The sequence below is a fragment of the Oratosquilla oratoria genome, chromosome 3 (assembly GCF_046742065.1).
Source record: "Oratosquilla oratoria isolate Oo_2021 chromosome 3, ASM4674206v1, whole genome shotgun sequence".
Taxonomy (NCBI): domain Eukaryota; kingdom Metazoa; phylum Arthropoda; class Malacostraca; order Stomatopoda; family Squillidae; genus Oratosquilla; species Oratosquilla oratoria.
In genome coordinates, this window is record NC_134779.1 from 41,951,133 (window position 1) to 41,967,617 (window position 16,485).

A 16,485-nucleotide genomic window follows, 5' to 3' on the forward strand; every position below is an offset into this window, starting at 1 on the left:
GCCTTCATAAAGACATAATTTGGATGCGATAGAAACTTTGTAAAGTATATAGATACTGGTATATGGGTAGGTGGAAGTCTGTTGAAGACTGTCCAGAATGTTTACATGACTATTAGGTCATGTATGAGGGGAGTAAATGTGGATGATTTGAGGTGAATATAGGTTGTGTGTTTTTGTCAAGATTGTTCAATGTGTATATCAATTGGGTGGTAAGAGAGGTAATCATAAGAGTTCCAGGCAGAAATTTGAAATTAGGGGTTGAGATTGGAAGGACATTGGGAGTAGGGGTATGCTGATTAATCAGCATCAGCAAGAATCAGCACTTTTTTGGTGCATTGGCGAGAATAAGCATATTTTTTTAGAATGGGCTTCGACTTTGGCATCGGCAATATTTTTCTGATGCCAATTAAATAATTCACCTATTATATTCATAGTTCTGGTGGTTGTATAGGGCCATGCAGCATATTATGTGCTATATAAGATACCACTACCAAATAATCATTGCTTTATTTTATTTTCACATAGCATCACAAGTTGAGGGAATGAGGTGGCTAGGAATATGCTGTGGTAGTGGTAAACCTACACTGCCATATAGTACCATAACACACAATTTGAAAATATGCAGAGGTGATCAAATCTGCAGACACAAGGATGTATGACCAGAGAAACTTTTAAAATGGCAGCACAAGTCAAGAGTAAATGTTAGAGGAAATTATGTTAATTTTTAATTTTCTTTTTGTATTAAATACTTTTTTTTTTTTAACAGCAAAGTCTCTACAACAGAAATTAAGGGAGAGTAATATAAGAGTAAATCATCCGAGCGTCCGTGGACTCGGTCAATTTTACCTGTGAAAAAGCAGACAGGTTTACTCCCACTTACTCCACGGCAATTTATTGCCAAGTGAATCATTTATAAAGATTTTTTTATGTATTTCGACAAGTAAATACATAACAATATGAATTTTTTTGCAGATGATGCAAAATTACTTAAAAAGGTAAAAACGGAAGAGGACTGCAACTCATTGCAACAAGATCTGGACACGATATGGAATTGGACTCAAAAGTGGGAAGTGAAATTTAATATAAAGAAATGCAGTATAATGGAATTTGGAAAGAGTAAAAACAGAATATCAAAAGAATACAGAATTGGAGAAGCAAAAATAAAAAAAGCAAACTGAAAAAGATCTTGGAGTGATGATTGGAAAGGACATGAAACCTGATAAGCATATAAATAAAATATTTGGAGAAACCTACAACTTATTGAGGTCAATCAAAGTGGCATTTACTTATATGGATGAAGAAATTATAAAGAAAATACTAACTACACTAATAAGACCAAAACTTGAGTATGCAGCATCACTTTGGACACCCAGCACCAAAAAGAATATTAAGAAACTAGAAAGATTACAAAGAGCGACAACCAAACTAGCACCGACTCTCGCTGAACTAACATATGAGCAAAGACTATCCAAACTGAACCTACCAACACTGGAACAAAGAAGAGAAAGAGGAGATTTGCTGACTATCTACAGAATAATGAAAGGAATGGAAGTTTTAGACAGGAACGACCTGTTAGTGTGGGACAACGGTAAAACGAGAGGACACGGAAAAAAACTGAAAAAAGATAGCTATAGAAAAAACTTGAAAAGGAACAGTTTCCCACACAGAGCATTAATACATGGAACAAATTAGACAACAAAACAATATGTGCAAACACTATACAAGATTTTAAGACAAAACTTGATGCAGAGAGATACAAAGACGGGTCACCACGAGCATAGCTCCCCACCCGTATATTACAACTAGGTAAATACATCTTGATACTTTTATGACTAACAGCTATGACTTTGACTCATGTTTAGATGATTTGCTGTCAAATTTGGACAAAGTGAAACTTCAAAAAAAAAAAAAAAAATAGATTAAGATCTTCATTTGTTCTGACACTACAAAGTGAAATTGATCAATTTTGCTCCCTCCCACTGGAGCCACATGACTTGGACAGATTCCTTGAGTTAGTGGAGAGACAATCACAACTCATATCCTGAACTTAGAAAAGTTGCCAACAAAATGCTGTGATCTCCACCATCTTCAGTGGAAAATGAACGCCTCTTCAGCATTGGTGGTAATGTCTATACCCCACATCATAAATGCTTGACTCCAGAAACAGGGGAGAAATTGATGCTGTTGAACTTCTATTTGCGAATGTTCAACTTTGACTATTAACTCATTGAATGCTGCAGTACTCAGGTGAGTCAGGATGTTGAAAAAAAAAGTTTCATCGAGTTTTTTTATTCCTTTCTTGATTTTATGCCCAGACACAGCTTTTGAAAAAATATATATATATAATATACACATACATATACCAAAGGCTTTTTCCCCCTACACGGGGGGTAGCCCAAAAGAAAAAGGCATAGAAACCACTCCCACCCTTTCCATTTCCTATATATTCCACCCATCTTGGCACCTCCTGGATGACGGGTCAACTCTGCATCCTGTCCACTGCCCTGGGTCAGAAGCAGTGTCGCAAGATACAGCACATCCACAGCAAGGCCACTTAATAAATTTGGTGACCCCCCCCTCTCTGTCCCCCCCATGCAAAAAAGGAGAAATCCCTTTGGGCTGCGTCAAATTTTTTCTCATACTTCCTCACCCCCCATTCCCCGCCCACTCCCCCTCATGCATCACAGCATCATCTATACACAACACCTCTCTATTCACCCCTATCTTCTGTCCTCTCCCGTCCTTCCTCCACAGACATTCCTCTCTTTCGTAATGCCCTTTTAACCCATCCATCCATCTCATCCTAGGACGCCCCCTCATATTCACACCTTCCACCTCTGCCTTCCACACTTCTTTTACTAATCTTTCTTCACTCTTTCCATGTGTCCAAACCATCCTAATACTCTCATCAATCCTATCTCCCAGTTCCCTTTCCACCCCTGTTTTCCTCCTCACCTCCTCATTTCTCACTCTATCCAGCCCAGTAACCCCTATCATACTTCTCAGACATTTCATCTCAAACACATTCAAACTCCTCTCTTCCTCTCTCATGTTCCATGTTTCTGCCCCGTACAATGCTGTTGGCACAATCACTCCTTCATATAACCTCCTCTTAGCATCCATTCCCAGATGTCTATTTCTCATTACACTTTCCAATCCACCAAGGCATTTACTCGCTTCTCTCAATCTACATTCTACCTCCACCCCCACTCCCTTTCCTACCACATTCGCATCTAAAAATATCCACTTCCTCCAGTCTTTCACCCTTAATGCTCACTTCCAGCCTGCTGTCACTCTCTCCCCTTGTATATCTCATCACCTTACTTTTACCCACATTTATCCTCGGCTTCCTTCTTAGCCACCGAGATGTCGGCCGATGCACCCTCCCCGGTGGGCAAATGCATCAACTAGCCGTCTAGGTACATGAGTGTGGAGACGCTTGCTTCCGTCCAGCGTACGCCTACCACTCTCACTAGTTTCGTGAAGATCCTCGGGGTAAGCGAGTCCGAAAGGGAGTCTGGTAAAATGATATGTCTCCCTCCTTACCTGGAACATCAGGAAACGGCGATATCGGGGGTGGATGGGGAAATGCCAATCTGCGTCCTGAAGGTCCAGGGACGCTAACCCAACTCCCCTCCCGGAGTGCTGACCGGACCTGAGCCACCGACACCATCTTGAATCGCAGGGGTTTCAAGAATTTGTTCACTGCGCTCAGGTTCATAGCCAGTCTCGTTTTTCCTGGGCCTTTCTTTGGTATAGTAAAGAGAATAAAATTAGTAGGGAAAGGTGGATTCCGATCCCCGGAGGGTGTAGTGAAGTCACAAAATCGATTATAGAACGTATAACAACATACATGCGAGGCCGAGGTCGTTTCCGAGCGATCTCGTCCGTGGGCGTTAGTCAAGAGGCTTCGTCCTGGGTGAAGACGTTCCCTGAGCGTCTCCCGCTAAGACGGGCCTGGACCCTCGGTATGTATCCAATTCAACCCAAGTCTTCCCGCGGGAAGTCCTCGAAGCCCGTGGCGAGCGTCCTCATCCAATAGTGTGCTATGGCAGTTTGTGACGTCTCATAACCCACAAGCTGACTTCCATATGTTTAATACCTAGTGACATCATGTGATTATACTGTGACGTCACCGGATTTAATCATGGCGTCCTAGGATCGCCTCGTGACGTCACAGGGCCACAAACTGACGTCATAGGACTGCATCGTGACGTCATTTATCACATAATGACGTCATCTTATCACATTGTGACATCACTTTATCGCATACTGACGTTACCTGATCACATCGTGAACTATTATCATATCGTGGCATCATGTAATCATATCGTGACGACACCAACAAAATGACGTCACAGGACCCCCATTGTGACGTCATATTTTTTTTATTGTAATTCCACTGGACCATACAGTAATGTTACAGAATTAGTGATGTCACGTGGTCACATCGTGATGCCACAGGGTTGCATCACGACGTCACAGGGTCACATTGTGATGTCACAGCATCACGTGACGTCACAAGATCACATCACGACGTCATAGGATCACATCGTGACGTCACCGAAACGAGACTGGCTATGAACCTGAGCGCAGTGAACAAATTCTTGAAACCCCTGCGATTCAAGATGGTGTCGGTGGCTCAGGTCCGGTCAGCACTCCGGGAGGGGAGTTGGGTTAGCGTCCCTGGACCTTCAGGACGCAGATTGGCATTTCCCCATCCACCCCCGATATCGCCGTTTCCTGATGTTCCAGGTAAGGAGGGAGACATATCATTTTACCAGACTCCCTTTCGGACTCGCTTACCCCGAGGATCTTCACGAAACTAGTGAGAGTGGTAGGCGTACGCTGGACGGAAGCAAGCGTCTCCACACTCATGTACCTAGACGGCTAGTTGATGCATTTGCCCACCGGGGAGGGTGCATCGGCCGACATCTCGGTGGCTATGAGAGTGTTGGTGGACGTGGAGTTCGGGGTGGACTGGGACGGGTCTGCCCTCGCTCCCACACAGAGACTTTATTGGCTCGGGAGTGAGTAGGACACAGTCGGCGCTCTTCGGGTGCTCCACTGCGCCAAGAGAGCGTGCTTCTCTCACACGTTCTCCCGCCTTCGGTGGTGGTGGTGGTGGTGGGGGGGTTGGATTGCCTCAACTTCGCAGCCCCGGCCCTTCTACTGAGCCACTTGGGGCGCCGACGGCTGGTACGGGAGGTCGACAGGAGCATACCGCTCCTCCCGCGCGACCTGCCCGGGCCGGTACCCTCAGCACTCCACAGCTTGTTACGTCCCTGGCTTCGGTCGGGGGCCCTACGCCGGTCGGTCCCATAGTTCCCGCCCCCACCTCGAATGGCAGGAGCTGGAGACATCAAGCTTGCCGGGGATGGTCAGAAGATAGAAGGTCGCTACACTTCAACCTTCGGGAGCTGATAGTGGTGAAAGAATGACTCGAGCGACACCCCGAATTCTCCTGCATGAGCGTCCGCTTGGACATAGACAATGTGACGGCAGTACAGTGCGTGCAGAGGCAAGGTACGCCCCGACCAGGTCCACTCCTAGCCCTGTCGGAAGACATCTTCACCGAGGCATCACGCAGGGCCATATCACTCTCGGCGAAGTATGTTCCGGGCCGGAAGAGCGACTGGGCGGACGCTCTATCCAGGTTTCAGGAGACCTCCGTGGTGTGGCAACTACGCCCACAAGTGTTCGAGTCGCTCTCCCTCCGCTACGGCACCCCAGAGGTGGACCTGTTTACCTCCCCAAACACGACCCAGCTCCCCCTCTACCTCACCTACATCCAAAGGACACGCACAGGAGGCCCAGACGCCTTCACGGAGGACTGGAACAGCTGGAAGAACGCATACATTTTCCTCCAGCCACACTGGTCCTCCTGAAGGTGATGCAGACCCTCAGGTCCTTCAAGGGTCAGGTCCTCCTGATAGCTCCCTACTGGCCAACCCAGCCGTGGTTCGGGGAGCTAATGAGATGGTGCCCTTCTCCCCTTCTACTGGGGCCAGCCTGCCTAGCCAACAGCCTTACCGCACCTCTCCAAACGTCACTCCAACTTGATACTTGGAGTTTCTACGGGGAGCTCTCAGCCAACTCTTCTCTACAGAGGTAGCAGACAAGATGCTCAGAGCTCACCTTCCGTCCTAAGTGCGGCAGTGTGGGTCCTGCTGACGGAGATTCCGGAACTGCCTTCGGAGACACGCGATGGTGACCATCTCCGCCAGCACGGTTCTGGACTTCCTGATTTGGCTGGCTGACTCCACCAACAGGGCACCGGCGACGATCTCGACTCACTATACAGCCCTCACTGATCCGCTACGCTTTGGCATGAACATCCGAGTGCCACAGAGGGCTCGAACCCTCCTAATGAAGGGGATCAGCGCCTCGAGAGAGCCGAGACATCAACCGGTCCTGGTCTGGTCCTTGCATCGTGTTCTTCAGTACCTGGCGTTCGAAAGGGCCATTATGGAGGAAGAACACTTCCCTCAACGTGCCGTCTTTCTGCTCGCCTTGACTACGGACTACAGGGCTTCACAGCTGGCGGCAATCACCCGCCACCCGTCCTTCTCCAAACTGGAGGAGGACAGCTCGGCCCTAACCCTCTCTCCATCACCAACATTCCTGGCCAGGAACGGCCGAGCGGGCGACATGATTGGCCCTCTCAGAATACAATCCTTCCTGGAGGGAGGACGCCCACAACCGCTGCGCCCGGTCCGTGCGTTCGAAGACTACGTGGAGCACACGGAAGAGATTTCTGAGGATCGTCTCTTCTACAACTCGAAATCTAGGATCCCCTAACCCCGAGGTCCCGGGTGCACCTGCTTTGCTGCATTTTGGAGAGAGCCGACCCGGGCCATGCCCCGCACGCCCACAGCATCAGGGACTTCGTGGTATCACTGGCGTTTCTCCGCACCCACTCTATGGAGCGGGTGCGGGACCTAGGGGCTGGACATCGACGAAATCCTTGGGGACACGGTGTCTCTTCCACTCGGTCGCCCCTATCCCATGTGTCGCCATGGAAACGGCTCCACCCCTCTCATCTAAAAAAAAAAAAAAAAAAAAAAAAAGTGTGGAGGGGGCAAAGGGCGACCGAGGAGTGGGGAGGGGCCCAGGAACCGCTGAACAGGATACGATTTTCGTATAATTTACGCATTGTGTGAACAGTGCAATGTTGTGCATGTCACATTCTTCGGTGTGGGTACTTGACGTTTCTTTTCTCCCCTCTACTGAGTGATAAAATGAACAAGTCTCCCATAGAAAAGACACACGTAATAACGGTTTGAATCAGGCTTCACCTCTCTTCCCACCTGTCCTCGTCTCATGCATAGCTTCGCTGTGCAGGTTTCTTTCAGCCGATAATATTTCTTTGTCGCGGCTCGTGCCGCTTAAATTGTTTTTATCGGCTTAATAAACCTGCACAGATTTAGGGTCCCTCCCTCCTCCCACAGGTGAAGCCTTTATTTCTCATTAAAGTGAGGACTCGGGCGAGCCGGCTAAGAAAGGAGGGGGATGTGGGGTCGTCAATGCGCATGCCTGCACAGAGCCGGGAATTTTGAATTTCTGATGATTCTGGCGGAAAAATTCCAAACCACACTCAACCTTCGGGAAATGGCCATATGACCAGGAGTGTGGTATTGGATTATCGCTATAGCTTCGCTGTGCAGGTTTCTTAAGCCGATGAATACAATTTAAGCGGCACGAGCCGCGACAAAGAAATAATATGTGTTATAGAAGTCATTCTTCTCTATATAGTCTAAGTAGTAATTATTCCCTAAATAGTATATGTAGTACTTATTCCCTATATAGTAATGGTTTTATGTATGTAGTCTGCATAGCCATTACGTAATCGCTATACATGCGCTGTTAGACATACGTGGTTTAGTATTGTCTCATATACGCCCTTAGCTTTGGTGCTGTTGCCATATCTATATTCTTTTTTTATTATTATTATTATAGGTTTATTCAACAATATTAAATACAATTAGACATACATATATACATTTTTTTTTATAAAATTGGTAGTTGAAAAGGGAGAGCGAGAAGCAAAGCTTATGGGGAGTTGCTCTCCCTTAAGGAAAAAATTATTTTCATTTATTTATTTTTGTTACATGGTAGTATGGTACATACACATCTACACACATATATACACGATTGTAGGACAACTCGTCCACGGACACCCCGTCCACAAAACTGCAAAGCAGGACAACCCGTCCACAGACACCACCATGGGTGGTCAACTCGTCCACGGACAAGATTTAAAAAAACTTTTAGACAATTATTTTATTACCTTTTTTTAATGATATTTCATGTTATTTCATTAAAATTTGCTTTAGATGATATATTCTGGTAAGTAATAGATGTGTTTATAAATGTTATGGACATGCTTATTTTAACACCCTAGAATAGCTCCAACTATGATAAAAAAGAAATAATCACACCTGTATTCTGTATATATAAATATGTAAATAAAGTTTAATTGTTCTGCAAATTATGTTTATTATTCTTAAAAAAAAAGTCATTGGACGAGATGTCCATATTCCCGTGGACGAGCTGTCCCACCTCCCAGTCCCGCGGACGAGCCGTCCACGATATACACACATACATGCATACACATATATACACACACACAATGGCATGCGTCACGACGTCCGCTAACTCCGACCTCACGTAGAAATCGGGGGCACGAGCGAGCATCGCAACTTGTGGGGGTCAGGTGAGAGGTGAGAGGTCAGGTCGATTGTTGACGGGACGATAATTGCTTAATGCGCAGATCTGGGTCACCGTGACCTGCTGGAATAGAAAAAAAAAAGAGCGGCAGACTTGGGCAGTTTCTCCATGAATACAACCATGAAATGGACCTGAAGTGTTCAATATACTAATACTTATAGATTAAAGACTTTTTTAAGTATCGTTTGAATGATGATAAACATTTTGTCTTAGGTAAATCCTTTTCCAGTTTATTCCATGTGTTAACACCTATAATAGATAAGCATTGGCTTTTTTTGGTTGTTCTGTATTGAGTTTTAAAGAAGTCGTTTGTTTGCCTAGTCGCATAGCGAGTTTCGTAAGTTGAGTAAAATTTCAATATGTTTTGATTCATGTGTTTATTGTAGATTTGGTGCATAACAATAGCAGTTTTGTACTTTATTAAGTCATTGAATTTGAGTAGATTTAGTTTTTTAAATAAATTATTTGTATGTTCCAAACGACCTACGGTGCAGATTATACGCAGTGCCCTTTTTTGAGAGGTAATTATGCGTTGAAGATTAGTTTGATAAGTATTACCCCAAATTTCTGAACAATAGTTTAAGTATGGTAGTAGTAGACTACAATAAATGGTACGTAGGGTATTTTCATTGAGAATATTTCTCATTTTATGCATAATTCCTAAAGTTTTGGATATCTTATCACGTGATTTATATGATGTTTCCAATTAAGTTGATCGTCTAAATACACGCCTAGGAATTTACTGACGGACGCTTTTTCAATAATTTCGTTGTTTATTTTGATCGGCTTAGTACTTTCATTATTTTTGTAGAAAAGCAGGTAGTTAGTTTTTGATACGTTTAAGGATAGCTTATTGGCTGAAAACCAGTTGGATAGTTGACATAATCCTTCATTAATTGTCTTGATCAGTTTGTCGGAATTTGTATCGGAGCATAGAATGGTGGTATCGTCGGCGAACAGTATAAATTTCATAAGGTTGGATACATTTGTAATGTCATTAATGTATAGTAAGAATAGTTTGGGTCCTAGAACTGAACCTTGAGGTACTCCGCATGTAACTGGTAGAATGTGTGATCTTTCTTCCTCAATGGCCACATATTGTTTCCTGTTTTTTAGATAACTTTTTAACCAGTCATTAACTTTACCTCTTAGCCCATAGTATTCGGCCTTTCGAATTAGGATTTCATGATTTACTGTGTCAAATGCCTTTTTAAGATCAATAAATATGCCGGCTGTCTTTTTCTTTTGTTCTATATTGTTAGTTATCTCTTCAATTAATTCCATTACTGCTGTAGACGTTGAAAGATTTCGTTGAAATCCATATTGACTATGGTAAATGACGTCATTTTTTTTTTTAGAAATGAGTCAAGGCGAATTGTGAATAACTTTTCAAGAATTTTGGAAAACTGTGGTAATAGTGAAATTGGTCTATAGTTATTATAACTTGATTTGTCGGCTGATTTGAATATCGGTATTACTTTTGCTATTTTCATTGCATCTGGAAATATCCCTTGTTCAAATGATTTATTGCATATTGTCAGAAAATGATCTTTGATGATAGGCATAATTTGTTTTATGAGGTTCATATTGATTCCTGTGCAATCGAGTGATTTCTTGTTCTGCATTGATTTTACTGTGTTCATAAGTTCGTTTTCCGTGACGGGTTTTAAAAACATAGTGTTATTTATTCGGTGTTTCAAAAATGTCTCGTAAGTTTGATGTGTTGTCTTTATTTGTTTCGCGAGGTTAAGTCCTACATGGGAGAAAAATTCATTAAATTCGTTTGCCACTTCTTTTTTAGTTTTTCCTTTTTTAATAATGTCTATGAATTCATTGGTGTTATTAATTTTGTGCCTAGTTAAGTTGTTTATTACTTCCCATGTCTTTTTTATATTACCTTTATAACCTTCAAGCAGTGTGTCATAGTATTTTTTTTCACAGTTGCGTAAAATTGTTGTAAGTTTGTTTTTGTACACTTTGTATTTGTTTTCGTCTGTCAAGGACTTGCTTTGAATTGATTTCTTGTAAAGTTGGTTTTTCTTTCGACACGCGTTCTTAAGACCGTTTGTAAACCATGGTTTTGAGTTTACGTTACGTGGTTTTATTTCTACTTCTCTCTCTGGGCAGCATTTGTTTACATTACTCATGATAATGCTTACAAATTCGTTATATGATAGATTGGCATTTTCTGACTCGTAAACCTGATCCCAATTTTCTTCTTTTAAGCATTGATTTAATTTTGCAATATCTTTTTCGTCAATTTTACGTTTAAGTACAATTCTGGGTTTTGTTATGCAGTGCATTTCTTTTGGACTGATAGTGAATACCGGTAGATGGTCACTTATATCACTTATTAAGATACCACTATGAATCTCGGAGTTTACAATATTGGTGAAAATGTTATCTATCAATGTTTCACTTGTATTTGTTATTCGGGTTGGTTTATTTATCAAAGGATATATACCTAAAGAGAAAATCATATCTGTAAAGTGTCTTGTTTGTTCATGAGTCTCATACTTAAGTAAATCTATGTTGAAGTCACCACAGAGATATAGATTTTTATTTCTAAATGGAGTTATGATTTCTTCAAGCATATTTGTGAACTCATTGATGTTTGTGCCTGGCTTTCTGTAAATACTTGTTATGACGGTATTCTTTTTAGTTTTACTGAAAATCTCAACAGCTACGCAATCAAATAGGTTTTCATACGAATTAGTGGATTGATTTATTAGTTTGCATGAAATTGATTTTTTTATGAAGATAGAGACTCCGCCGCCTTTTTGGATCTGTCTATTAGCACTGTAAGGAGTATAGTCTTGTAAGAAGTTTACTAGACATCCTGGGTCAATCCATGTTTCGCTTATCACTATAACGTCAAAGCTTTTATTGAGTAACTTGAGATAACAGTCAATTTTCTGATAATTGGCGTTTAGGCTCCTTGCATTGATGTGAATTAGTGTGAAACCATCAATATCACGAAATACCGTGTCAAATTGTGTATCACTATAGTAATCGCTGTCTTTTGTTAATTTTGAGTAAAAATTTAATTCGGGGTCAATTTGGGTATTTTATATAACGTTACCTCTAATAATTTTGCATGCAAGTTCCTCATTTATATATAATTATGTCCCTTATCTTTATTTCTTTAATATATATATATATATATATATATATATATATATATATATATATATGTATATATATACATATATATATATATATATATATATAAAATAAATAAAGATAAGGGACATAATTATATATAAATGAGGAACTTGCACGCAATTACATCAAGCAACAGGGTGCCAGAAGTGTGTCAGTGTGTCATACCCTTACCCTATGCCAGTGTAGTGTTCTGGTATGGACAGTCAAGGAAGAAATCAAGCTCCTCACTACATAGTAATCTTGATCTCTTAATCACCGAATCAGGCGAGAATATAGCGAGACCGAAATCTGGAGCTGGAGGTCCTCGATCGAGTGTGGCTTCGGTAATTGGTGAGGCTGTTCTGATTTCGGTTGCCAAGAGAGCGTCCTTTTAAACCCCGTGGTGGGATCACGGACGGGTCCCGTTGGTACGTCTAGCCTTCTGACTGGCCGCTTTCCCTTTTGTGTTGGTGACGTCATCAGTCTGGGTTGGACTGGCCACGGAAGCAGACATCTCCGGTGTGTCCGGCGTCGGCGGTTGAGACAACGTCACCACTCCAGGTGGCGTTCACCTCTTGTAGTTGGCCAGCCATGGTTGAGTAGACGAAATAAACCAAACTTGGGATATCTAAACATTCTTAAACTTAACCACGCTGGTGACTCTCTTCACCACACATGTGAAGTTTCTTTGATATGTTGGAATGGCTGTGGTTATGAATGAAGTCTGAATTAGTGTAATCAACTCGACCATACTGATTAGATGCTGGCATGTATGCGACACTGACCTACCGCATTTCTGATGCCCACCATTGTGGAAAAGGATTGAAAAGTCATGAAAGTATTTTTGCACTGCACTGACTGGAGATTGAATCCGGACCTTTCGCGTTCCGATGCGGGCTATGATGTTCATCACATATACACATTATATCTACCTGGTCCGTAGTGGTACTCAAAATTAAGAATATTCTAAGTATTGGTGGTTGATATATATAAAACACACTATAAATTGGATTTTTTATTTACGTATTTATCTTTTTTCAGTCATAGTAAATGTGACAGTTTTAGTCAGTCAATACGACTCTTTGAAATAAAATCATAACAACACTTATCCTTGTGCAACTGGCTGAGGAAGGATCAGCGAAAACAAACCGAGAATGCGATGTGATCACGTGAAAAACAGTTTGTTAATAATTAGTTAATATCTACTCGTAGGGAAGTCACACCTGATTTACAGTATATGTATTTTAAGTAGACAAGGAATGGTTTAATGAAACATTACTTTAAAACATCAGGAAAATTCCTGATTCCAGTAGCAGTATCAAGTATGTTTTGATATTTTGACGAAAGGTAGTGGTCGATGAAAACCTTTATAATCACTGGTGCCGTATGGCATGGTGTTGGAAGTGGCATACGTCATACTTACTTCAACTATGTTGACCAAGTAACAAGGCACATAAATGTGATATTTCATAGACAACTCCCTTCGTTTTGTGGCAGATTGAACCCTACTGCTTCATCTCAACTGTCGCGGTGTGTTACTGTTTGTCGTTCTTACGCCACGTTAGACAAGAGGTACTCCAGGCCCTCAAACTTGTTGGTCGAGAATTGTTCTACAACTGTTACAGGTTTCATAACCACGCGAAATAAGTCTCGCAGAAGAAACAAAAATAAATTAGAGACAAACGAGAAACTTCTACAGTTGCTGAACACCATGCCGAAGAAGGTAAATATCATTATCATATGTAACATCTTGGTAAAATTTCAGTCATGCAAACATGGATATATTTAACACAAAACTTGCATGGTCCAATAGCTACTAACATAACTTAATGTAACTATTCCATAGAAAAAATAGATCTTTGAAATGCAAATAGAAAAAAAAAAAAATGATAAATGTGTTTACATGACATTGGAATAGAACCAATAATTTGAAATTTCTATAACAGTAATTGTTTAGATGGCCTGCTAACCTATGGACAAGTTGTGGGAAAATAAGAAACTTCTTTTATTGATCCCCAACTCTAAAGACTTGTCAGCCAGTACACTAAGGTCTTAAAATATTGGCATGTCTATCGTAATGGTCCTTCAATGTGGTGATCGTCAGCGCAGTAACTACACTCTCAGGGAGTGCAATCCAGTTGTCAATAATCTGGACGGCAAACCAATTTCGGTCAATTTATAGTTTCACCCAACCAATGATTTTGATATGTGGCTTATGTGTTACTTGTGAGAAATGTGATATGAACGATGGTGTACATCATTTCCGTCGTAAATACGTACTTTTCAAGTAATAAATTATTAACGTTATGCACTTATGCCTACATCTCCCCAACGATCTGGGGGGACCTGTGGGAAATCGGGGTTTTTGGGTGGGGAGCACTAATAAATCGAGTAATCCGCTTTGGCAAACAGCTATAAAATTAACAAGAACATAAAAAAAATATAAAAAAAAAACATAAATGTCACCTTAGAGGTCCGGAGCGTGGTTGGCTAACGCGAGCGGAAGCCATGTTTGTTTACCAAGTTACCAATGATTCGAAATATTTATCGCTAGATCAGCTACATTTAGCGAAAGCCACTCCACCTGCACAGGAGTTGCTAACCATAAACTAACATAACCTAACCTATCCTAACATAACCTAACCAAACCTAACCTAATGTAACGTAACCTAACATAACTTAACCTAACCTAATGTAACCTAGCGTAACCTAACCTAGCGTAACCTAACCTAACGTAACCTAACCTAACATCACCTAACCTAGCATAACCTAACCTAACGTAACCTAACCTAGCGCAACCTAACCTAGCGCAACCTAACCTAGCATAACCTAACCTAACCTAGTGTAATCTAACGTAACCTACCCTAATGTAACCTAACCTAACGTAACCTAACCTAATGTAACCTAACCTAACCTACCTAACCTAATGTAACCTAACCTAATGTAACCTAACCTAATGTAACCTAACCTAACATAACCTAAACTAGTGTAACCTAACCTAACCTAATGTAACTTAACCTAACATAACCTAACGTAACGTAACCTAACCTAGGGTAACCTAATCTAACGTAACCTAACCTAATGTAACCTAACCAAGTGTAACCTAACCTAGCATAACCTAACCTAGTGTAACCTAGCCTAACATAACCTAAAGTAACCTAACCTAACGTAACCTAACATAACCTAATGTAACGTAACCTAGCATAACCTAACCTAGCATAACCTAACCTAATGTAACCTAATGTAATGTAGCCTAACGTAACCTAGCATAACCTAACGTAACTTAACCTAAACTAGGGTAACGTAACCTAGCGTAACATAACCTAACCTAACCGAACGGTTAGGTTACAGTAGTTTACGGCTAGCAACTCCTGCGCTCATGTAGTGGCCTTTGCTAAATGTATGGTGAAAAATATTTCGAATCGTTGGTAACTTGGTAAACAAACATGGCTACCGCTCATTAGCCGACCACACTCCGGACCTCAAAGATGAAATTTATGTTTTTGAATATCTTTTTTCTTTGTTCTTGTTCATTTTATACATGTTTTGCAACGCACATTACTTGATTTATTAGTGCTCCCCACCCAAAACCCCCGATTTCCCACCGGTCCCCCCCCTGATCATTGGGGAGATGTAGTCTTAAGTGCATAACTTCAGTAATTAATTACTTGAAAAGTACGCATTTGTGACAGAAATGATGTACACTATTGTTCATATCACAACATTTCTCACCATAAACACATAAGCCACATATCAAAATCGTTGGTTGGGTGAAACTATAAATTGTCCCCAATTTCCTTTGAGCGTTGTCCTCCAGTGGTCCGGTTTATCAAGTTTCAGCAAATACCCTCGTAAATTATTTGTGTTCCTTTTGAAAAACCTTGTATATGGAATGTCCTCATAGCCATGCATCAGTTTGTATGTCTCAATTATGTCCCCCTCTTTTGCCTTTCTTGGAGTGTCTGCAGACCTAGCTGTTTACATCTTTCCTCATATGGCAATTCCTTTAACCCCTTCCATACGGTGCCGCACACGTAGGCGTCATGAGGAGCAAGTGGATTCGCGATGCTGCCATATCGGCGTCTTGATTATATTTATTGTAGTCGCCCCTGTGTTTTTACATTCTCCCAAATGCGCCCTGAATCCCATTCTCTGTGGTTTTCAAAATTCGCGGGTGAAAGAGAGAACGATCGATATAAGCGGTGACTATATTTTATGATGCGATTATTATTACGACACGTCATACGGCTGGCATTGGCTGCTGCCCGGGAGATTTAAGTCCCGTACTGAAGTGGTTAACTCAGGTATCATTTGGGAAAGGAGATGTGGGTCTTTGTAAGTGCATATGGGCCTGGCAGTGAGAAGAGCGTGGAAGAAAGGGAGGCCTTTTGGATAGATTTAAATGAGTGCATAGAGGGTTTAGGAAGAAATGTCAATGTAATAGTACTGGGAGACCTTAATGCTAGGGTGGGAAATGGTCCAATCGATGGAGTGGTTGGGAAGTGTGGAGTTCCAGGAAAGAATCGTAGTGGAGAGTTGATGGTGGAAATGTGTCTAGAAAGAGAGTTGATGATAGCAAATACAGTGTTTCGGAAGAAAGTCAAGCATAAG

At 41.7% G+C, this 16,485-nt stretch overlaps 1 protein-coding gene across 1 annotated transcript in view; it reads left to right on the top strand.

Moving 5' to 3' along the window:
- The first annotated feature begins 12,975 nt into the window (after window positions 1-12,975).
- The window catches only part of RNaseZ (ribonuclease Z), a 39,278-nt gene continuing 35,768 nt past the window's right edge, over window positions 12,976-16,485 (top strand). The window contains exon 1 of the mRNA XM_076180290.1: window positions 12,976-13,597. Within this exon, the coding sequence (XP_076036405.1) occupies window positions 13,232-13,597 (366 nt within the window). The 5' untranslated portion in view covers window positions 12,976-13,231. The remainder of the gene's footprint in view (window positions 13,598-16,485) is intronic.